The sequence below is a fragment of the Oenanthe melanoleuca genome, chromosome 24, assembly GCF_029582105.1.
Source record: "Oenanthe melanoleuca isolate GR-GAL-2019-014 chromosome 24, OMel1.0, whole genome shotgun sequence".
Lineage (NCBI taxonomy): Eukaryota > Metazoa > Chordata > Aves > Passeriformes > Muscicapidae > Oenanthe > Oenanthe melanoleuca.
Genome location: NC_079357.1, coordinates 5,735,509 through 5,758,001, shown reverse-complemented (window position 1 = coordinate 5,758,001; position 22,493 = coordinate 5,735,509). Strand labels below are relative to the sequence as shown.

The 22,493-nt window shown below is 48.0% G+C and overlaps 1 protein-coding gene across 5 annotated transcripts; it reads left to right on the top strand.

The window, feature by feature from the left end:
* The first annotated feature begins 236 nt into the window (after window positions 1-236).
* Window positions 237-21,021, top strand: MSANTD2 (Myb/SANT DNA binding domain containing 2). 5 transcript variants are annotated; one of them, XM_056509475.1, is made up of 6 exons: window positions 7,579-9,649; window positions 10,970-11,052; window positions 11,679-11,724; window positions 12,309-12,567; window positions 14,177-14,237; window positions 19,574-21,021. In XM_056509475.1, the coding sequence occupies exons 3-6, from the start codon at window positions 11,713-11,715 to the stop codon at window positions 20,424-20,426; spliced, it is 1,185 nt and encodes a 394-aa protein (XP_056365450.1). In that variant the 5' UTR covers window positions 7,579-9,649; window positions 10,970-11,052; window positions 11,679-11,712; the 3' UTR covers window positions 20,427-21,021. The 5 variants fall into 5 exon arrangements, with proteins under 5 accessions (XP_056365448.1, XP_056365453.1, XP_056365450.1 ...); XM_056509476.1 differs by having other exon boundaries at window positions 7,579-11,052; window positions 11,682-11,724; XM_056509474.1 differs by having other exon boundaries at window positions 7,579-11,052.
* The last annotated feature ends 1,472 nt before the right edge of the window (window positions 21,022-22,493 follow it).

The following is a 22,493-nucleotide window of genomic DNA, read 5'->3' as shown; positions in this document are numbered from 1 at the left end:
GGAGCGAGCCACGCCCACAGTGACGCCCATTTTATAACCACGCCCACTGCGCACCGCCCCGTTCACGCCCCTTCCACAGAACCACGCCCTCTGGTTATGGCCACGCCCCCTATGTGGCCACGCCCATCCTCTCGCCAAGGTCCCGCCTCTCCCGGCACCGCCCCCGCCCCAGCGCTGCCGGAAGTTCCTCCCCGGCTCGTCGCGTCACTTCCGCCCGCTCGGTGCGCACCCCCATCATGGCGGCGCCCTGCGGCTCCTCGCAGCTCCCGCCGGCCGAGCCTCCGCTCCGCGTCCCCAAGATGGAGGTGCTGTCGCCGGGCTCACCGGGCGCGCTCAGCGACGGCAACCCCAGCCTGTCCGACCCCTCCACGCCCAGCGGCGCCTCCCCGCTGGGCGCGGGGCCGGCGGCCGGCGGGGCCGCGCTGGGCGCCCGCGGCGGGGCCTCGCCCTCCGTCTCCTTCTCTCCCGGCGGTGCCGCTGCCGCCGCCGCGGCCGCCGCCTGCCGCGGGATGTCCTGGACGCCGGCGGAGACCAACGCGCTGATCGCCGTGTGGGGCAACGAGCGGCTGGTGGAGGCGCGGTACCAGCAGCTGGAGGGTGCGGGCACGGTGTTCGGCAGCAAGGCGCCCGGGCCCGCCATGTACGAGCGCGTGTCCCGCGCCCTGGCCGAGCTGGGCTACGAGCGCACCCCGTCCCAGTGCCGCGAGCGCATCAAGGTACCTGGGACGGGCGGGGGCCGGGTCCCTGTGCCCGCCGCTGCGGGAGCTGCCCCGGCCGGGGCTCACTGCCCGCAGGGCTGTTCTGAGCGTTCTGAGCGGCCAGACGCGGCTCTGGGGCTCCGTGTGGCGCGAGTTCAGTCCCTCAGCATCTGTCCTGAGCGGCCTTTGGCGCTGCTTGTGGGCGTCCTCCTGGCTCAGCCTGTGTTTTGGCTCTCGGTTTAGGAGCACCGTGTCCCCAGGGCTTGGCCTTTCGGCGTCTCCATGCTGCTGTTTTCTGGCAGGGTTGTCCCCAGGACTGAGCCCAGCCCTTGCCCATGGGATACCCTGGTTGCAGGGTATCCCATTCCTTGTCTCAGCTGCTTGGCTAACACAGTTCCATTGTTAAAATCTGGGTTCCTCCCTTGCTCCCATAGCCTCCAGCATCACCTTTGGGACAGGATAATTGCATCCCACGGGTTCAGTTCCTCTCCTGTGGGTGGGCTGTGGCAGCATCCCATGGTCCTGAGTGCAAAGGGCCACAGCATCCCAGTTGTTGTGTCCCCTTATGGGGACAGCCCCAGCAGGATTTCCCCCCTGGGTTTTTGGACCACCACATCTGCTGGGTTTCATCCTTTGGCCCTGAGTGTTGTGGGTGCTGTGGGTGACTCTGTCCCCTCCTGTCCTGCATCATGCTCTGTCCATGGGGGGCTGGCACTGGCTGCTCTCTGTAGTCCCCTTGGGAAAACAGGGCTCCCAGTTCCCCCAGTAACAAGAGGTGGCTCTGGTTGGTCTTGCACTCCTGGCTCTGTGCTTTGCTGTGGAGTTGTTTTATAGAGTTTGATGGCTTCCCTGGCTCTACAGGAGCTGTTGTGGTGTCCCAGACCTATTGAGTAATTGATAAACAGTCTCATGGGCTGTATTTTCCAGAGAAGTCTTTCCAGTTCCATCATTCCCTGGGGAAAAAGGGCTGGGTTTGGTTCCTGGTTTGGGAGCAGTCACTTTGTGCATCTTGCTTTTCCAGAGAGGAGATACTTGGATGATGTGGATATCACTGTGGGGTTTGAGTTTGTAAATGTGGATGATGTTTGGAAGGGTGAATTACATGCTCTGATCTCCCTCTGGCTCTGATTTCTCCTTTCCTGACCCTGAAATGCTGATGGAGAGAAAAAAGGATGTGTTGTTATTGCTGGGGCTCAGTGGACTGGTTGTTTCTCCCTTCCTCTCCCATTCCTTAAAAATGCCTGCTAGCCAAGCTGGGCTGGGCTGTCCAGGTGTGTACACCTGGGCTGCCTTTAATTTGCAAAATACATGGAATAAGGGATGCTGCAGCATCAGGAATGCCTGTGAGTGAGAGATTTTCACTTTGATCCCTGTTGGTTAGACAGCCTGTCCTGGAAATAGATACTCCAAACAAACCCGCTTTCTACAGAAGTTTTGGGTTCTCAGTTTATTTTTCTCATGTCTGTGTATTTGCTGCTCAGGGATCTTTTTCCCTTGAACACACCCAAATGTTTTTGGAGAGGAATGCTGCTGCACTGAGAGCCCTCTTCAAGTTCCTCATTTTCCTGGTGGTTTTCAAGGTGCTTGTTGCTTGAATCACCTCTTAGCAAACCTGTGAGCTTTGCTTTTCTGCATGACAGAAAAGTTCCTTGAGGTGGTTTGGCTTTGTCCAATGGTTTTGGGCTGTGATGAGACTCAATGCAATGACTTGTTGAGGCCCCCAGCCCCAATTTTGGGGCATGCTGGCAGGTTGTGAGGTGTCATCTTATTGTTAGAACAGCCCAGAACTGGCTGTTTGTGTTTGGATGGAGCTGATTGCAGGAGCATTTTGGTGATTCCCAGCAGTTTGAGCTCCTTGCAGCTGAGTATTCTCCCACTTTCCTTTCAGAAGTGGGGCTTGAACACATCATTGCCCCTAAAATGTTCAAGCTTGGAAGAAACCACCTGTCAAACAGCAGAAAAAGAGCTCAAGTCTGATACTTGTCTGTCAGCAGCTGCTCTTGGTGATCTGTTAGATGTTTCTAGATTGCAGAACATCATTGTGGGCTCTCCTTCAACACTGCAGTGCCCAGCTGGGAGGGAGTTACCTGTGTTCCACCCATGAGTGTTCTGTGCTCAGCTTGGCCTCTGGTCAGGCTGTGTGCAGGAGAGGAACAGCTGGATAAATACTGCTGTCTCTGGCACCACACACCCAAACTTTGCATAGCTTGGATCCCCACAGTGAGGGCCTTCCTCAGCACAGTCATCCGGAGCAGCAAAAATGTGGCTTTTTCCAAAGCCTTTGGGCTCTCAGTGGGTTTTGGCCTGGAATTGCTAGGAAATGAGCTCTCCTGAGTGTCAAGAATTTACCTTGTTATAAGGGTTATCAAGATAGTTGTGGTAGCTGTTGCCAACCCTAAAGTCCCAGTTTTTGTAAGATTCCAGGCAGAATTGGCTGCTTTTCATTTTCATGGTCCACCACAAACAAAAGTCACTTCTGATGTGGAAGGGTCATGCATGGATTCTTCTCTGAGACAGAGCAGGACTGTCATGTGCTGCAGGAACAAGAGGAGGGCACAGGCACTTTGGAATCCCCCACACTGAAAACAGGACTGGGGAGATGGTGATGAAGGAGCACATGGCTGCATTGTTCCATTTATTACCCAAAATGTTCTGTGTTTCCATGATTTTGTAGGATACTCAATGCCCAACAGGGGACAGAAGCTTGAGGCTTTGCTGGTGCTTCAAACATTGCAAGTTCAGCTGGTTTTTAAATGAATTTTAGATAAGGATGCTGTACTGCATTCCCTGGACACAGCCAAATCTTGAGCCTGGGAAGGAACAAATCAGCTTGTAAGCAGAGGGTATTCCAGTTGTATGGCATGGATGCATTCTCTCTTAATTCAAACAGGATGTGCAGAAAGGTCCTGATGCAGATTTTTGCCTGTCTCTCACCATCTGCTCGTGCTTTTCTGCACATCAGCAGCTGGAAGGAGGCTGCTGTCAGGTTGGAGCCACTCTGGAAGGGTCTGTTTCAAATTTAGGAATTGCATGTAAACATTCCAGCAGCTTTTCCTTTGGAAAGAGACCCTTGTGTCCAGCTTGGTGGCTTGGGGAGCTCCAGGAAAAATGGAGCATCTTGATTTCTGTCTGTTGCATTCCCAGAAAAGCTGTCTTGTGTGCCACAGCATCCCCATCCCAACAAGTCATGTTCTATCCTTAATCCTTGCTTGTTCAGTGACACTCTCAGTTCTTTTCATCCAGCCCTTTCCTATTCCCTGTGTTCCTGAGCAAGGATTTAGCCTGGTTTTCTATCCTGAAACTCATGACCTTCCCACAGCACCCACATGGAAAGCTTCTTGCTTTCAGGCTTGCCCTGAAAGCTGGGATTTTAAGGCAGCTGATGGAGTATTTGGCCAAACCCTTTCCAACCTTGCTGGATCCTGTGCCCTGCACTGGGTGATGTGATTTCATCAGGCAGCAGGAGATTTGCTGGGAATTTAAACATGGCAAAATGAGGCCTTGCCTTGTGCTGTGAAGGCCACACAGCTTGGAGATGGCAGTCCATGGGGTACATGGAACATGTTCCATAGGTGTGCTGAAACTCCATCATTTCATCCCCTTCCAGCCACCCCTGCAGTGACAGGATGCTCTGGGAGAGCTTGGGTGCTGCAGTTGGATCTGTGCAAATCAAGGAGTGTTTTCACGCAGTAAAGGCATATTTTGTTTTACAGAAATGTTCTTGAAATTATGGGCTCCAGTTGTTTCTTCAGTGCCAGATTTTAGGCCTTTCTGTAAAGCCATGGGAGATTTTCTGCTTCTCTTGCTTTCATCTCTATGGAAGGTAGAATCAAAGGCTCATCCTCCTGCTGGCACATTGCTCAGTTGGGCTGAGAGAGCATTTCAGGGCTGGAAATCCTCTGGCTGCAGTGCAGCTGGAGAGCCTTTCCCCAGCACAGACAAATCCCTTCTTAGAAGTTGCTGTTAAGACTAATTTGGGGGCAGTTTTAAAATGCCATTTTTTCAGCTACTGCAGAAATAGGAGTTCTGCTTTTATTTTGCCTTTCCCAGAATCAGTGCCAACCCATTGATTCAAAGAGAAGCAGTTCCAACATCTTAACTCCTGATGGGAGGGATTCCCAAATATTACTGCCAATCCAATTCTGCTGCTGTTGGTTTTTCTGCTTGTAGCAGCCTCCTCCTCCCCCTGACTGGAGGTTTTGGCTGGGTTGTGGTTATCCACAAAAGTAATTTGTTTTTCAAAAGGAAGATAAATACCTTGAAGATGCTGGTTCAGTGCTCAGAAAGAACAAAGCTGGATGGGAGTGCCACAAACCCACATGAAATGGAAGGGATGGAAAATCACACCTGATTATCAGCTGTTGGCATTTCTAGCTTTAGGCAACACTAATGTGGTGATGGCAAGGCTTGTTTGTAAGTGGGCTGTGGTTTTAGCTGCTCAGTGATGTAAACAATCTGTTTGTAAATCTTGTATGGAGTTGTTTTTTAAGGCAGGAAAAGCTGCTCCAGCAAAGCAATGCTTGCTGTTATCTAGTGTGAGCTGCTGGATATTAGAGGATTTCAGCCAGAATTCCATCCTCGGGTCCTGTGAGTGGAGTGGCTGTCTTTGTGATTCCAGGATGTCAAATGATGGAGCATTGGTGCATTTCACAGCAACCAGCCAACCATCCACCTTCAGAGCAACTTTGCCTTTGATTTGAGCTGACAGGAAGGATGGAGAGGGACTTTCTACAAGGGTCTGGAGTGGCAGAGCAAGTGGGAATGTCTTCCAGTGACAGGGCAGGGCCAGATTGGATATTAGGAAAAAAATCCTCCCTGTGAGGGTGAAGAGGCCCCAGCTGTGACTGCCCCATCCCTGGAAGTGTCCAAGGTCAGGTGGACAGGGCTTGGAGCAAACTGGAGTAATGGAAGGTGTCCCTGCCCATGGCAGGAGGGTTGGAACAAGATGAGCTTTAAGGTCTCTTCCAACCCAATTCCACGATTCTGGATTTGTATTTCTTTTGGATGTGGTTTACCTTTATCTTGAGTTTATCTCAGTCCCAGCTCCCCATCCCATTAACTCCCTGGTCTGTGATGTGTGTGAGTGTTCAAGTTACTTCCCATTCTTCCTTTGGCTTAAATAGATTCAAATTCTGGGTTTTCCAGGCTGGGCTGTTTCTTGCCATTCCCCAAATCCTTCCCAGCAGCCCAGTTTCTCACTGGAGGATCTCATGTGCTCCAGTAGGTGGGAGCAACTTTTGTTGACATTTACAACTGGAAAAAAATAAACCCTTCAGTGACAAAGAGCAGATTTAATTGTTTCAGTCCTTTGTGGAGCTGTGGCAGAGGAGCATTTCTGGGATATGAGTGTCATGTGGAACAAACCCTCTTGGATTTGCTCTTAGCTGGGTATTTGCAGAGTGCTGTTGTGCTGGTAAGAATCTGGCTTGAATTGCATGTGCAGGATGAGTGTCTTTCTGATCCAGTGACTTCTGCAGCCATGTTCTGTGTCTATAATACTTTGGTCCAGTTATTCTGGTTTACCTGGGCCATTCAGTGCTCCTTCCATGGGTGCAGAATGATTCCCAGAGGGAGCTGGGAATGAGCTGGGAGGTTATCTTGTTGGGACAGAAACAGTTGATGGTCAGAAGGACAGCTCTCCTTGCAGGAAGACAGCTTTGTGAAACTTGAGCATTAAATCTCCTCTAGGGAGATTAGTGACCATTGAATCCTAAGTTGGGCACACACAATTTTTTCCTGTAGTGCTCTCTGAATATGGAGGACTTGGGGAGATGTTAAAAATCCTCCTGATTCTTGCACTGTGCATCAAGTACTTCAAAGAGGCAGATTCCTGCTTACCTCCCTCTTGCTGAGTGTGTAAATTTGGGAACCAGGCTGACAATGCTTTCTGGACTGCTGTGGTTTCACCTGTTACCAAACCTTTCACCGCTAGTGGTGAAAATTTGGGTTCAAACCACTTTTAGTATTTCAATTCCATTTTTTCCCATGGATTTGGAGCTTGGTCTCCCTGATAACATTTTTGCAGCCCAGCTGAAGTGGTGTGAACCTTCCTCTAGAGACTGCAGGATCACACATGGCTGGGACACTGTTGGATGTCAAGTTTTTTAGGGTTCTGAACTACACAAGCCATTTCCCTTGTGATGCTGCCCATGCTGATGCTTTCTGGCACTTCAGTGAAGCTCATTTTGGAGAAGGGTGTTTTTCCTCCCACCTGTGTAATGATTTGTGCTGTTCTTCCTCTGCTGGATGGGCTTGTGGTCCCACTCCATTCACTTGAGAGTGAGGACCAGCAGGGGTTTGAGTCTCTGGTCTCTCGAGGCTTGCATGGATGTGACTTCTTTAGTACATCTCAGACCTCTTTTCATCCAGGCTGCTGCAGTTTGAGTTTGCCTTAAAAGTCTTGTTTTGTGTGTGATGTAATGGTGTTTGTCCTAATCACAGTAGATGCATGCAGCTTGAAGTTTGGTTTTTGGTATGAACTTGTTTCTGAAGGCAAGGTAACCTGCTCAGGTGTGGTTTTCATTGCTCCAGACTAAGTAATGTTTGAATGGGTTGTGCTAGGAGCAGGTTGAACCTTACTCAGGCATCTCTCATCCATAGGCTGGATATCAGGAAAAGGTTCTTTCCCCAGAGGGTGGTTGGGTAACTACACAGGCTTCCCAGGGAATGGTCATGGCCCTGACCTTGCAAGAGCTCCAGGGGCATTTGGGCAACACCCTCAGACACATGGTGGGATTGTTGGGGTGTCTGGGCAGGGCAGGAGTTGGGCTGGATGATCCTTGTGGGTCCCTTCCAGCTCAGCATATTCTGTTAGTGATCTCTGCAAGCTGAGCTCTGGCTGGAGGACCATCCACTACATCTAAACTCTTTACAAAGTCATTGGCTTGGTGGCTCTGGAGGAGGATTGTGCTTCTCTGCCTTCTCAAGCTCTAACAAGTTTGTTCCTATTCTTTTCATCTGGTGCTGGTTTAAGAAAACCAGGAGCTCAGAGCATCAACAGAGAGAGGTGCCCAGCTGCCAGCCTTTCTGCAGGCTGTGCTGGAGTCTCCTGTCTAGGTTCTAGTTCTCCTCAGGTTCTGGCTCAATTAGCAACAAATCCCTGAGAAGGATCTGAGTATCCTCAGCATTCTGATAGCAGCAACCAATGGAGCATCTTCCCAGGTTGTGGATTTGAGCCTGCAGCACTGTGGGGTCTGTTGTCACAGCACCACACGTCACTGGGGCTCAGCCTGCTAAACCCCAGCTTTGTTCACTCTTGGCTGCTGGCAGAGTCCTGTCTCATGGGGGCTGACCTCTGCAACTGGCTGTGGAGCTTCTGTAAATAATTCCTGTCCAGGCAAGAGCCTTTTTTTTTTTTTTTTTTTTCGTTTTATATTTAACTGTGATTTAGAAATCGGCAGTGGTGGCTGTGAGCTCTCCCTTACAAAAACCTGTGTCTGCTGTGCCTTGACTGATACCCCCCTACCTGTGTCTGCCAGGGTGACTTTGCTTCTTCATTGTCCAAAGAGATCTCTGTTCTTACCTCAGTCAACACTATCAACTTGTCTATATTTACCCCCCAACCCTTCTCCCCTCAGGGCATTCTCATCACTTCTCTTCTGTACTGGAGCCACATCCTTCAGGAAGTCCTTGTGTGTTTGGGTGAATCAGGATACAGCCAAGGCCTTGTTCTTTGGTGTAGGGAGTCATTCACTGTGGCAGCTGTGTGTCCCCAGTGCTGTGCTCAGACAGATGTGCTGCCAGCTGTGGGGTTGAAGCCTGTGCAGGCTGGGCTGTGGCTGCTCCTGGGACTGACCCTGAGCTCTTGAGGGCCTGTTTGAGTGCTGGGCTCTCACCTTCTGCAGGGAGGTATTCCTGTTTGGGACCTCATGCTGGAGATGCATTGATGTCATCAGCTGCCTTCCTGCAGTGGTGTGTGGCTCTCCCAAGAGTTTGAGGTGCTGCTCTTCTCCTTTTCTTTTTGATAAACCACAGCAATGGGGTTTATTGAGGCTATACCCCATGTAAGTCTTGTGTTCTCCTGCCCTGCACATAGCTTTTAACCTAAAAGTTTGTGAGCTGAAGCCATTGCACAGATTTGTTACCTTCCACTCCCAGGAGCTCAAAAGTGGAGACTTCAAGACCTTTCACTGTCCCCTACAACCACTCCAGGCTTCAAAAGCTGTTTCTTCTGTGCCAGTGTAGTTTCATCTTGTGTTACCTGTGAATATGATGAGGGAGGGAGCTGTTGGGTACTGCTGTTCATAATTCAGGATATAAAGCTGAGAGCTCCTTGCCATTAAGTAAAAGAGCATCTTTGGAGCTGAGTGTTGTGCTAAGTGGTGCTCTGGGATATCAGGACCCCTTTAGGCTGCTATCAGTGAATCAAGTTAAACAGATGAATGTGGATACAGCTACAGGCCACCAAACTGCTCTGCAGAGCCCATAGCTTCTCCCTGAGTAAGAGCATGTTTCAGATCAGGGATCTGGAATTCCATGTTGGATGACCTCAGGTTATATGCAAAAAGCTTGCTGTGGTCTGGTTCTCCTTCATCTTATTTTTTTGCTGGAAGGAGGACTATGTCTGCAGCATTCCTAAAGGTTTTTCTCATCCTCACCCTGCAGTTCCTGCAGAGCTCCAGGTTCTTCGGTGGCTTCACTTGTAGAGATGAGGACTCGTGAGTTAGAAATGGTGAGAAAATCCACATTGAGCTCTGTGAGTGTCTCCTCCTTTGGTTTTCTTAATTATCAATTAAGTGGGGATAATATGTGTTCGTGTTGCAGGCAGTGTTGCAGAACAATAAGCAAAAGCCTCGGTCTCTTCCAGTCTGAGCAGTCACTGGGCAGTGATCAGGTCTGTTTTCAGTTACTTGTCCTCAATTTCCTGCTTTCTGTATCTGTATCAATCTGTGTATGTGCATTCAGGAACCACGGAGCAGGAGTTGAGCTGGACACCGGGAGGAGTAGAGGAGGTGCGTAAGAAAAAACCAGATCTTAGATCCTGGAGATCAGAATAACCTGGGGAGAGAAAGGTTAAGGAGTATAAAATGTCCAGGTTTCCTGAGGTCTGAGCAATTGTTTAGGTTTTTCCAGGCTCTCTGAAGAAGAGAAGCCTGTGGGCTTACTTGAAACAAGGCTGGCTCGTGGTGTTTGGAGGGAATATCAGAAGTTGTAAGGACTGCCTGTTGGAGACACTGGGGAGAGCCTCTGAGAAGAAAGAGCTAGCAGGAATCTTGATTCTCCAGCACACAAAACCAAGGAGCCACCAGCTGCTTAGCCACAGGCCTTTTGGTGCTTTGGAAAGCCCTATATTTGAGATTATCTCCCTCAAATTTTAGGTTATTGGCTTGCAGAAGCAGAGGTAACACAGCCAGGTGAGCATCTGGGCAGTACCCCCAAAAGTATCTCAACCTTTAAGACTAATGAGCAGTCACACTATTGCTTATTTATTTTCATCCCCCTTCCTCTGTTGCTCCCTCTAGTTTTTCTACTAGTCTGCACTGACTTGCTGCTAAATTATTTTGATAGTAAAATAAGCCACATTGCAGCCTGACTGAAATAATTAATTACTACTAGGCTACAACCTAGTGTGGGATCCTCCATAACCCCTTTGGTGGGGAGAGGTGTTTGAAGCACACGCTGAAAATAGAGTGTGAAAATAGAGTGGCTGAGGGTGTCAGGCACTCCCAGAGGGCTTGGCCAAGCGTAGGGATGCTTTGGAAACACTTTGTTTCTCTTGAAGGCTGCTAATAAATTCAGCTGGAGGCTCTAAATCCACGTTGAACTCTTTTGGATAAGCTGGGGCAGATACAAGAACTGGGGTTTGGGAAATATATTTTGAAAAATCTAACTTGGGTGGATTTGAGAAAGAGTCTGGGAGTGAAATGACTTTGCCCTTATTGGTCAGTGACATTTGAGCTGAAAGGAGAGAAATTGGAGTGAGAAAGCTGAATTCTAACAACCAAATGTATCTATACCCCAGCCTGAGGGAACCCTCTTTACTAGGCTGGGTTTTGGTTCTAGGTTGCCATAGCAGGTTTTTTCCCACTCTGCCCACAGACAGAAAGTTAAAATGTGCTGGTGTCCATCCAAAGAGGATCTGCCTGTTTGTACTGAGGTAGTTATGGCAAAAGAGGGAAGGATTCCACCTTAAACTGTGGAATAACTCATGCCTGTTGCTGCCTGTGTGTTTATATGGGTTATTTTTTATTTTGTGTTATTTTCCTGTGTTTTTGTTTAAAACAGCAGGGTAATACTGATTTGCTGCTTAGCGGTTTTGCTTCTGCCCCCAGGGCTCTGAATCTCAGGAGGAAACTGGTTAGAAATGTATCCCTTTGCTGCTGATGCTGTTAAACCAGTGTATGAGGAGCATTAGGTAGGTTCCAGCTTTCTGGAGTTTTAAAAGTTCCTTTCTTTGGGGGGAAAAAAACCAAGTAGTTTTTGTAATGATGTGTCCATTACAGTCCTGTTGCAGAAAGCAAGGGAGCAGGACTAGTCCTTCCCAAATCAGTGCCTCTCTTGAATTCCAGAGACAGCTTTGCCATTCAAGTTAGAACCTCAGCAATCTCATAAAGTTAATTTTTAAAAAAGTTAATGTTTTCTAGCAGTTTACCAATCTGAAAAAAATACCTGAGACCCAGAAAACCTGGGGCATTTTGTCTTTCAAAATCAGAGCAGTGGTAGAATTAAAACCACATTGAGGGTTGTGTAGAAAGCTTTTGTTTTTTTACCCCCAAGTAGTTGTCTTTTGCTCCAGATTAGGGGGAAAACATGGATGGAGGGCTTATCCAGCAGCAATGAAGTGGCTTAGCCCTTGATGTGGGATGTCAAAGGGATCACCAGAACTGGGTGAAGCTTTGGCATCTGTGTGGGAGGTTCTGCCCCAGCTGTGTTTGAGAAGCTGCTCATACCAAGCCACCTCAGTGCTGTTACTTACTTGATGCTTGATATCAAAGTCTGGGAACTGGGAGCATTATTGATTTGACCTCTTTTAAATTTCAGCAGCTTCACAAGAGACAGAGTGAGTTAGTAAGGAATGCAAAAATATGTAAGTAATAAATACTTTCCTAGCTAAATAGCTTAGGTGTTATCCATTTTGTACTTTGTGTCTTCTTACCAGAGTAAGGAAGGTTGGACTGTCTTTGCTTTTGGGGGAAATCTTTCTGTTTTCCCTTCTCTCTCCTCCCTGCTTCCCCCTCTCCAAGCTGTGAGCACAACACCAGCTCTGCTTTCTCCTCCTCGTAGTAGGTGTGCATTTTCCTGGCTGATTGGTGTCTCTGACTGGGGGGCTCTTGGTATTTTTATTTTATTTTTTTCCCTGCATCCATAAGAGATCCAGGGATTTTATTTTATTTTTTTTAAGTAAGAAAGACAATAAATCACCCAAGTTAAATCTGAGGAATCTGTAGCTGCTGCACAACTTGTCCTGTGTCACTGATGTTAATGCTAAGCGGGAATGTCCGATTTATCTCAAGCTTCTTGGTGGGTGTAGATTAATTTGGGAGCATTGCTCTTGAGCGTGGGGCAAATATAACCAACAGAAATAACCCCAAACCCTAAACTGTGCCTGTGTGTGAGTGCCTGTGCTCTTCCAGCCCCACACCCCCTGGCTGAGCTGCTCCTCTCTCTCAGACCCTGCGCAGGTGCTACAGCCGCGTGAAGGAGCACGGCGTGGGCAAGAGGAAAAGCAGCTACACGTTTGAGCAGCTGGAGCAGGTGTTTGGGCAGGGAGGATGGGACTCCCAGCCCTGCCAGCCTGTCCTCATCAACAGCAGTGGCTTGTACCAGGAGCTGGAGTCGGATGGCAGCACGATGGAGGAGTTCTCTCAGGAGGACTGGGGAAACCACAGTCAGGAGCTGCACTGCTACCAGACCGGCGAGCAGGAGTTGGGTAAGAGATCCCATCTTGGCACATCTCCATCCTTGGGTTTACCTGTGCTCAGAGCTGTCTGGCACACACATTGCTCTGTACCAGCTTTCATGTGTTCACAATAAAACACATGCTTGGGGAGAAAGGGGACAGAAATTCTTCCATTCATCTAAAGCAAACCGTGGTTCTTGAAGTACTTTAGGATCAGGACTGGAGGAAAGAAGGGCTGTATGGCCTGAAACAGTGGAGGTGGCACCTTCCCTGTCTCTTCTTTCACTCTCAGTTTTGCTTTCCCTCATGGGATTCAGGAGATATTTTCCCTTTCAGTGGTACCTGGGTGTTACCATTCAAACACCATTTGCTTAAATTGTGAACAGGGCTTCAGCCTACTGCTGGCAACACCAACAACTGTAAAAACTGTTGCTCTTTCTTATTTACCTTGATATATTGACATTAAACATGACAATATATTTATATCCAGAGTTGTGGCCTTTTTAAAATGAAAAAATAGCAAGCACACTCACATTTGATGTTTGAGACCTAAACCAAACTCCTCCACATGCTTTTCTTGCCTGAATTATTGCTGTCTCTGCTTAAAAGTCAGTATTTTAATTAATTTGGAGGTTTAATTGTTGCTCATGGCTTTTTGAACTTTGTTAAACAGATCTACAGTGTGTAGAAAACACACTCCAATCTGAGCAGTTCTGGGAAGAAGGGGTTTCTTGAGGTATATTCCTGTCAAGCTGTATGTGTTCCTCCTGTGCCTGAGCAGGGTTTTTTCACAGCAGATGCTTTAAGTTGATCAGATCCAAGGGAGACACAGGTGAAGAAGGTGAATTGTATAAAGGTTTTTTTCCCCATTTGTAGGATGAAAGAGGGAGAGGAGATGCAGTCAGGTGTCTGTACACATCTGTGTTTGGGGGACTGGTGAGTCAGGATGCTTTGAAAGAGCCTTAGATCGCAGTTTAATGTTAAAATTTGCAAGTTGGCTGTTAACCACGTTCCAGTTCCTCACACTCCTTCCCTGGGGGATTTAAAAGTCAGAAATATGTGGGAGAGAAAACGTTACAAAATGTATGGAAATGATGGCTAATTCTGTCTGCTGTGGCTTGTTGTGGTGAGTCAAGCTGGGATCTCCTGGTTTGTCACCAGTTTCGGGGACATTTGCGTGCGCCTGGGCTGACAGTGCCCTTCACGCTCAGGAGTTGTGAGCTGAGCACTTGGCACACAAGGGCTGAATTGAACACAGATGCAGTTCTGCTGCTGCTTCCTCTTGAAATGTGCCATTAGAAGCAGAATTGCTTTTTCTTCTTGTTTTTCCTTGAAACAATGCAGTTTGCCATTCAGTCAGTGTGTGATTTAATAGCAGGGATTGGAGCCTTGTCCATGAAAGATTTTGCACTTGCAGAGAGAGATTCAGACCTTAGCTGACCATATCTCTTTCCAAGTTAAAGAAAAACCTAATCAATTACAGAGGGTGTAGGAGCTGGAGCTGTCTCATGCAGAACTCCAGCAGACTGCCTGGCTTAGGAAGCAACTCAGATTTCTTTTTTATTTAATTTCAGTGTCTTTAAAAAAAAAAATGAACATTATTTAAAATCTAATTATGTGTTGGAATTTTACCTTTCAGATGAAATGCCTACCACGAAAAGAACATTAAAGATAAAACAAGAATCTTCAGAAGACACGCAGTAAGTAATTTATGAATGTTTTACCCTGGAATGTATTTCCCTGGGGATGTTGTGCAGGAGGGGAGGATATTTGAAACTTCTGTTTATAATTATAAATACATTGTGCAAGACTATTCATACAGTTGAATCTGCTTTATGCATTATTCCCATTACCTCAGAGCAGCTGAAAAGCTTCACAACTCTTTCTCCTTGGCTTTGCCATTCAGCAAACAAAACGAGACTTACTACATGGATGTGAGGACTTAAACCATGGATAGAATCCACAAGAGCAGCTCCCTTCCTTGGTGGGAAGGCATGCCAGAGCTTGGGAGTCTCTGATTTTCATTTTTATAATTTTCCAGACCTTACTTGTAACCTTTTGGCTGGGTTTAATCTAACAAACACTGGAGCCTTTTGAATGCTTTGAGCATGCGACTCTCCCTTGCCTCTCCAACAATAACACAGAGCATTCCCAAAAATGAAAGGAATTGTGCTGTATTTACTCTGTCCAGGGCTGCTTTCTGCCAGCCTTTGGGTCTGTCTGCAGTGGGTGTGACCCCAGGCTCACAGGGTGACACTCAGGAGCTCCCATACCAGTGGCTTTTAGTGTCACTGGGATTTTCCATGGTGGAAAATGAGCTGTTCTAGGGTAGGAGGTCACCAGCACTGGGAAAAGCAGCAGAACATCCCTGATGAGTCATATAGAACAGAGGCTTTGTAGTGTAACTCAATCCTCTAAAAAATGTAACATAAATATAAATAAGTCAAAAGAGAAATAAATTTAAAATGAAATAACTTATGAAAATAAAAATAATTTCAAAAGAAAAATAATTAACAAGAAGCTTCCATGTCAGTGGTGTAGCTATGTCAGACTCCCCACTTCAGGTGGATATTCACATAGCCAAAGGTGACTTTTTTCTTCACATGGAGCAAATTCAGTTTAACAACTCTGGTAAACCTGGGAAAAAATAGCTTCTTTCAGTATAAACTTTCTTACTGCCACTTTGAACAGTTTCTTTGTGCTGTTCTGGACTAATTTTACCTTTAAAGAGCTCCATAGCAAATAATCCTGAATTTTCTGAGGTGATGGCTTGGACCACATGAATCTTCTCTTTTTAAGTTTTAATGTGTACATGAACAGCTGAATTAGATTTTGGTAAATGAGACCTTTCAGAGTTTTATGGTCATTTTTCCCCCCAAATTCCCTCTACAATGCAATGGAGTCTCTGAACTCTGGGGTATTTTGTGAAGCATGCCAGTGATAAACTTGTCCTACGTGTGGAGTGGAAGCACAGAGCATTTTCCAACACAGAGATTTGCTGAAAGCTGCTTTTTCCCTTGTCTGTGAGGAGAAGGAACTTGTAAACTCTGACTCAGTAGGTTAAAAGCAGTCAGCAGATGCATGGCTGATACAAAGATAAGCTGGCTATTTATTTATTATCTTAAAAAAATAAAATTTCATCTAAAAGCCACAGTAGATAAATAGTCTAATTCTTTCACCTCTTTGCACAGCAATTTAAAGTGCAGATAGCCTAGTTCAAAGTCTGGTTCATCTGCCTTCTTGGTCAAGATTTTCAGCAGAAAATGTCTCCAGAAATCCTTCAAATCCTGGTGAAACTGAATCCTGGAGAAACAGAATTCTAGAATGGTTTGAGTTGGAAGGAATCTTAAAGCTCATCTCATTCCTGCCCCCTGCCATGGGCAGGGACACCTTTCACTATCTCAGATTGATCCAAGCCCTGTCCAGCCTGGCCTTGGGCACTGCCAGGGATCCAGGCTGGTGACACAGAGAGAGCCATGGGCTCCTCTAGGGGGACATGGCAAAGCCAGAGCCCCTCTGCTCTGGAGCCAGGCTGGGAGAGCTGGGGGAGAGAAGGCTCCAGGAGAGCTCAGAGCCTCTTCCAGGGCCTAAAGGAGCTCCAGGAGAGCTGGAGAGGAACTGGGGACAAGGGGTGGAGGGAAAGGACACAGGGAATATCTTCCCACTAAGGAAAAACAGAGTTAGATGGGATATTGGGAAGGAATTGTTTCCTGTGAGGTTGGGCAGGCCCTGGCACAGGGTGCCCAGAGCAGCTGTGGCTGCCCCATCCCTGCAAGTGTCCAAGGTCAGGCTGGACAGGGCTTGGAGCAACCTGGTTAGGGGAAGGTGTCCCTGTCCATGGCAGGGATATGGGAATAAGATGAGCTTTTTAGGTCCCTTGCAGGCCAAAGTGTTCTGAGTCTGTGACACACAGGGATTTCCCACCTTTCACTTTATTTTTGGCAGTGTGGGAAGCAAAGGGCAATAGGTAACCTGTGTCTATGTCCCATCCTCCATCAGGATGCTCCTTCCCCTGTTGGCTCTGCTGTTGCCTGCCCTTGCCTGTTGTCTCCAAATAAACTGTTTTGAAAAGTGAAATATTACTTAGAGACTTTGAGAAGTAGTTTGATTCACTGCTGGTTTTGGGGAGATGAACTAGAGAAAGCTTGTGGATCTTCACTGAAAGCTGCTGTTCTGGAGCCTTTGAAGTCTGCCTGGTTTGGAAACAGCGCCTTAGAACAAATTTGCACCTACTCTTGTCTCAAGTCTTTCTTCATTTGAATTGCAAAAGCTTCCAAGGAGGAAGAAATGCAGGTCCCTGACTCCAGCAAAGAGGTGATGGTTTGATGATGAGGGAAAATCCAGCTCTAGGGCACCTTCTGCAGATGAAAAGTGAGATTGTCCTGAGACACACAACAGCTTAAACCCTCTGCTCCCATTGTCCTCCTGAAAAATGAATCATATTAACAATATAAATAAAGCAAATACATAAGTACGTGTTTAATAAATAATTTTAAATAGTTGGATGAATTAAAATTACATTTGACATTAATAAATAATTAAATAACAGTAATTTTTACTGCTTGTGATACCTTTGCTTGGCTAAGTCATCGAGGTCCTGGATACAGCCTGGGAATGCAAAGCTCAGCCAAGTCAGGTCCTGGCAAAAGAAGATGCTAAACCTGAAAAGCAAAACTCCTTAAAATTTGTCTTTCCCTGTTTTCCTCTGTGCTGGAAGCAGTGGGCTCCCTGTGGAAAGCCCTTCTCTGTCTGCTGCTGCAGCTCTGCTCTCCCAATGGTTCCCTTCCTGCAGGAGCAGTCGCAGTAACTAACACAGCTGAGCTCAGGCTCTGGATTGTGCTGAGCTAAACCCAGCAGAGTATTTATAGTGCACTTAATAAAGGTGGGGGCTTTGCTTTCAGTTCCTCCCTCTGCTCCTCAGCTGTTGAATGAAAACCTGCCCACGCCCTGCTCTCCTGTCTTGCCTTGGGAAGGGAATAACTGGAGCTCAGCTGCTGTCAGGAGTCGAGTGCAGGTGCCAGTGCAGGGACACTGAGCTGTGCTCCAGCTCTGCCCTGTCCCCTGGGCTGTCCCACCCCCTTGTGCCCAGAAGGTAAACCTGCACTTCAGAAGCCTCAAAAATATATTTTCCAAGCGTGGCAAAGCATCAGGGAAGCTTTGAATCAGTTTTGCCGCAGTGTTTGAGTAAATAGAAATGGATTTGGGGTAAACACACATTCTTCTTGCCTGGGATTTCTCTCTGTTGCTGCTGGGTGGTGAAACTGACTCCTCAGGAATAACTTGCAGTAAGAAACAGAACTTTGGTGCTGATGGAATGATTGTTTTTAAGAACCCCTGGCACAGACAGGGCTCTGCTTGTCCAGACTGTCCATCCTCAGTGCTCAGTTACACTCCAGTTGTGGTAGAAGTGCACTTCTCAAAATGCCTTTGAAGGTCTTTTCAGGGAACTTCTGGCATGGTTGTTGCTACAGGACAGGTGAGACAGATGAGGTGGTGATGGATGCAGTGCCAGTGTCACTGTGAGGGGGGGAAACTGTCCCAGCCTGGATGCTCAGAAATGCTTGGGGGGCTTGGACAGCACAGGTGAGGTTTGCAGATGGTGTGCACCAACCATCATATATCAAACCAGGACTGTCCTGAGTGCCCCCAGCCTGCTCCAGGGGCCTCCATCACCTGCAGGACACCCAGCAGTTGGAGAACCTTGCCAGAATCACATGCCTTGCAGTTAGACCTGTAAAAGCAGGTTTTTTGGGATGAAAGGCTCTAAAGTGGGGCCTGTCCAATGCCACAGGAAGGCTCTGCAGCTCCCTTTCCAGTTTTCCTTGAACCCTTTTATACATTATGATGGAAAAAGACCTACTCCCCATAGGGATGTATTGGGCAGGAATGCATCTGCCAGAGTCAGCCTTGCCTGTGGGGTCTTGTATCTGCTCTTAGAGGCCTTCCTGTCCCTCACCAGTCTGATGCTGGACTCCACTGGGAAGCTGTTGGGAAGGGCTGGTTTAGGAAGTTCAAGTAATCTTGAGCAGGAGGAGGGAAGTTTGCCCCACAGAAGAAAACCTGTGTCACCTGGTACAGTATGTCCTGCTGCTGGGATGTGGAAGAGGAAAACATCCTCCTGGGAGTGCAGTGGCCTCCCCAGTTCAGCTTTCCAGATGTGGCACAATGGACAAAGGAAGGAGAGTTGCATGGGAAGATCTTTTACATCTCGTTTGTTGGACCAAGAGAGATTTCTCTGTTAGCAAATGAGTTGCAATATTTTCCTACAGCTTTGATTATAGGACAATAACTTCCCAAATTAAGAGTTCTCCCTACCAGCTAATTACACCTTAATGGTCTCATTTATCCTGGAGGAAGCTGTTCCAGCTCCCTGCAGGTGCAAGTGGATGCTCTCTCCTGATGTAAACCCCTCTCTGAAACCTTGCTGCTGGGAGTGAAAACAGATTTTTGGGGAGCATGGGATTTCTTTATTGGCTGTCTGGAGGGATTGCTGCTGTCCATCCCACAGCATCCAGGATGTGTCTGGAGCATCTTCTGCTCCAGGAAGTTGGTTCTTTGAGCTGTGTTTCCATCCCAGCACTGGGACAGAGCCCTTGGGAATGGCTTCATGCTCCCATTGGACTTCTACAATTACAGTTCCATTGGCTGGCATTAATTTGGGGATAACAATGAGGCAGAAGCATTTTGAGTGGCAGTTGTGAGTTTGGGAGCAGCTCATGGACCATGTGCCAACAGAAGCCCAGGATTGTGAAGAATGACCCAGTAGTGGAGTGTGTGCCAGACACGTGCTTCCTGGAGATGCTTTGATATCAGGAGGAGTTTGGGTTGGGTTTGTTTTGGTTTTGTCAAGATTAATTTAAAATTTCCCCATCAGGGCGTTGTTACAACCCATACACTGGTTACTGTATAGAGTATATAAAGAAATGTATGTAGTAGTAAGAAAAATCAGGCAAGAAAGCTGATGGAGATGATGTTTTTCTGAAGGTTTTTCAGTTCTGATGCCTTTATCCTTCTCTCCCTGTTTCTTAATTTCCAGGAAGCGTGACGTCATGCAGAACATTATGCAAATCTTGGAGTCGGTCCAGTTGAAGTGGGAGCTGTTTCAGAGCTGGACGGACTTCTCCAGGCTCCACCTTTCTAACAAACTGGCCATTTTTGGCATTGGGTACAACACCCGCTGGAAGGAGGACATCCGTTACCACTACGCAGAGATCAGCTCCCAGGTGCCCCTCGGCAAGCGGCTCCGGGAATATTTCAACTCGGAGAAACCCGAGGGTCGGGTGATCATGACCCGAGTACAGAAAATGAACTGGAAAAACGTTTATTACAAATTCCTGGAGATCACCATCAGCGAAGCCAGGTGCTTGGAGCTGCACATGGAGATCGACTGGATTCCCATCGCTCACTCCAAGCCCACAGGCGGGAACGTGGTGCAGTATTTATTACCAGGAGGGATCCCAAAAAGCCCTGGCCTGTACGCCATTGGATACGAGGAGTGCCACGAGAAACTCCCCTCCCCCTTGGCCGAGCACCGGGCGCCCGACCCCAGCAATGAGACTCCAGGGGAGCTGGAGGTCCCCTCGCCACAGGCCTCCCTCCGGGTGGACATGGAATCCGCCCGGATTATCTACTGTTACCTCGGCATCGCCGAGGTCCGGACTCTCCAGCAGTGCCTGTTTTTACACTTCCAGGCAAACACCAAAACCTTCAGCAAAGATTGGGTCGGGATCAACGCCTTTTTATCTCAGAACTGCGTCGTAGAGCCCGGTGTCTCACCCAAATCCATCTACATCAAATTTGTGGAAGTGGAGAGGGATTTTCTGTCTGCTGGCTCTTTGGTAGAGTGCCTGGAAAAAGCCATCGGGTACCCCTTAAAATTTAACAACTGAGTCTCGTCCTTCATAAGGATCAGGGCTTTCCGCCCCATTTTCCATCTCACTGGGATCCTGGCCGCTCCCAGCCGGGCACACACGGGACATTTCGGCCTGGAGCGCGTTTTGGGGTGCGGGGGCTGCGGGGCGCTGCCCCCTCCGGTCCCGGCTCCGGTCCCGGCTCCGGTCCCGGCTCCGGTCCCGGCTCCCCGGCGGGGGCGTGGCCAGGAGAGCGCCCGGCCCCGAGACGACTGTCGGTACATTCCACATGGGACAAGCTCGCACAGGCGGCGTTTTCACACAGACTGAGGGTTTGGGCTTTCCTTTATTCCACGGTGTCTCATTTGGATGCATCCGTCTCTAAGTGTTATTCTGGATCTGACTCAATAAGCAATAGATAACGGCGAGGGAACCCCCAGCTCCCGGCCCGGGGACTGTTTTTCAAAGCCACCCTTAGATATCTTGTATATAATTTAGAACTTCACTTTTTTCACCATCGAGTGTTCTCCTCTCTCCAAACAGTGTTGCCTGCAAAGACTTTGGGTTCCGTGACGTATTCCACATCCTTAGTAGTGTTGCCATATCTGCTTTTATTTTATTTTATTTTATTTTTTTAACATTAAAATAATTCCTGGCCTTTTTAATTTTTCTTTGTTTTTTTCTCATTTTTTTTACCCTATTTTTCTCTTTTTTGTCTTTTTTATCATTATTTTTCTTTTATTTCTGTCGTTTTTCTCTTATTTTTCTTTTTCCTCTATTCCTTTTTCTTCTTTTTGATCTTTTTATCTTGTCTTTTCAGTTTGTTTTTTTTAAATGTCTTTATAATTTTCTTTGTTTTTCTTTTGCTTCTCTTAATTTTGTTTTTTTTTATTATTATTTCTATTCTCACTTTTTACCCTTTTTTTATCGTTTCTTTCGCTCCTTTCAGTGTCCTCTTTTTTTTTTTTTTTTTTTTTTAAATCGAGTTCCAAAACTCTCCGTGAGAATAACCTGGCAGCTGGGAAAACACGATGATTATTTTTATTTGTTTTGTTGTCGACCCATTGCTTATGGATACAATCAAAGCTGTGAGAAGGGGAAGGTGGGGAGGGGGAGGGGTCGGGAGGGGGTGGGGGAGGACGCATTTAAGCCTTTTCAGCGTGTTGCTGCTCCAGCCCCGCGCTGCCGCCGGGGCCGGTGGGTTTTATTTCCTGGAGCTCATCCATCGGTGACGTTGTGACATACGATGAATGTGTCGGTCCTAATAAAATCAAACAAACACGTCCAGAGGCTCCCACACATCCTTCTCCTTCTCTGGGGGAGTTTGGGGAGGTGCTGAGCTCTTCCCTGTGGATATTCCCGTCAGGGTTTTGTTCCTGGGGTCGTTGTTATTTTTGTTATGTGGGGTGAGCACCAGAGGTTCCCAGAATCCTTGAAAGAAGTGAGGATCCCTGCCCGTGTGGATGTTGGCATCGCCTCGGGATGCAGCTGAGCCCTGAGGTGGTGGAGTGAGGAAGAGGAGCAGGTCACCCTTGGGTCACCAAAGCGCCCTCCCCGCTCCCAGCCTTCAAAGCAGAGAGAGACCAAGGTGAGTTGGGAGCATCGGACGCAGCAGAGGGTGAGAATGCTGTCAGGGGTCCTGATGGGATCAAGTCAGGTCGATCCCCCAAAGCCTCCTTGCTCCTGAGATCCCGCAGTCCGGGAGGCCAGGCGGGATTACGGGGGGTGGCGAGGGCGAGAAGGGATTAATTCTGCCCCCGCCGCCTCCTCCTCCTCCTCCGCCACTGTCTAATCTCCGCTGGGGCTTCGAGGTCTGACCCTGCTCTGATCGAGGACCGGGATAACCCTGGCTGAGCCGGGCAGGATGCACCCGGGGCTCCCGAAAACCAGGTAGTCAAAATCGCCTTTTTTTGGATATTGTGTTTATTTTTCAGGATAGATGCGTTTGTCGGAAGGGTGGCGGGGGATGTTGGACGGGGCTGTGAGGGATGCAGGACGGGATTTCCCACCCTGCTGGCGTGGGACAGATGAGAACGGGGAGGGTTTGGGGTCCGTGTGCATCCCTTGGCGGGGAGTGACATTTGCCATCGAGGTGCCACCCTTACC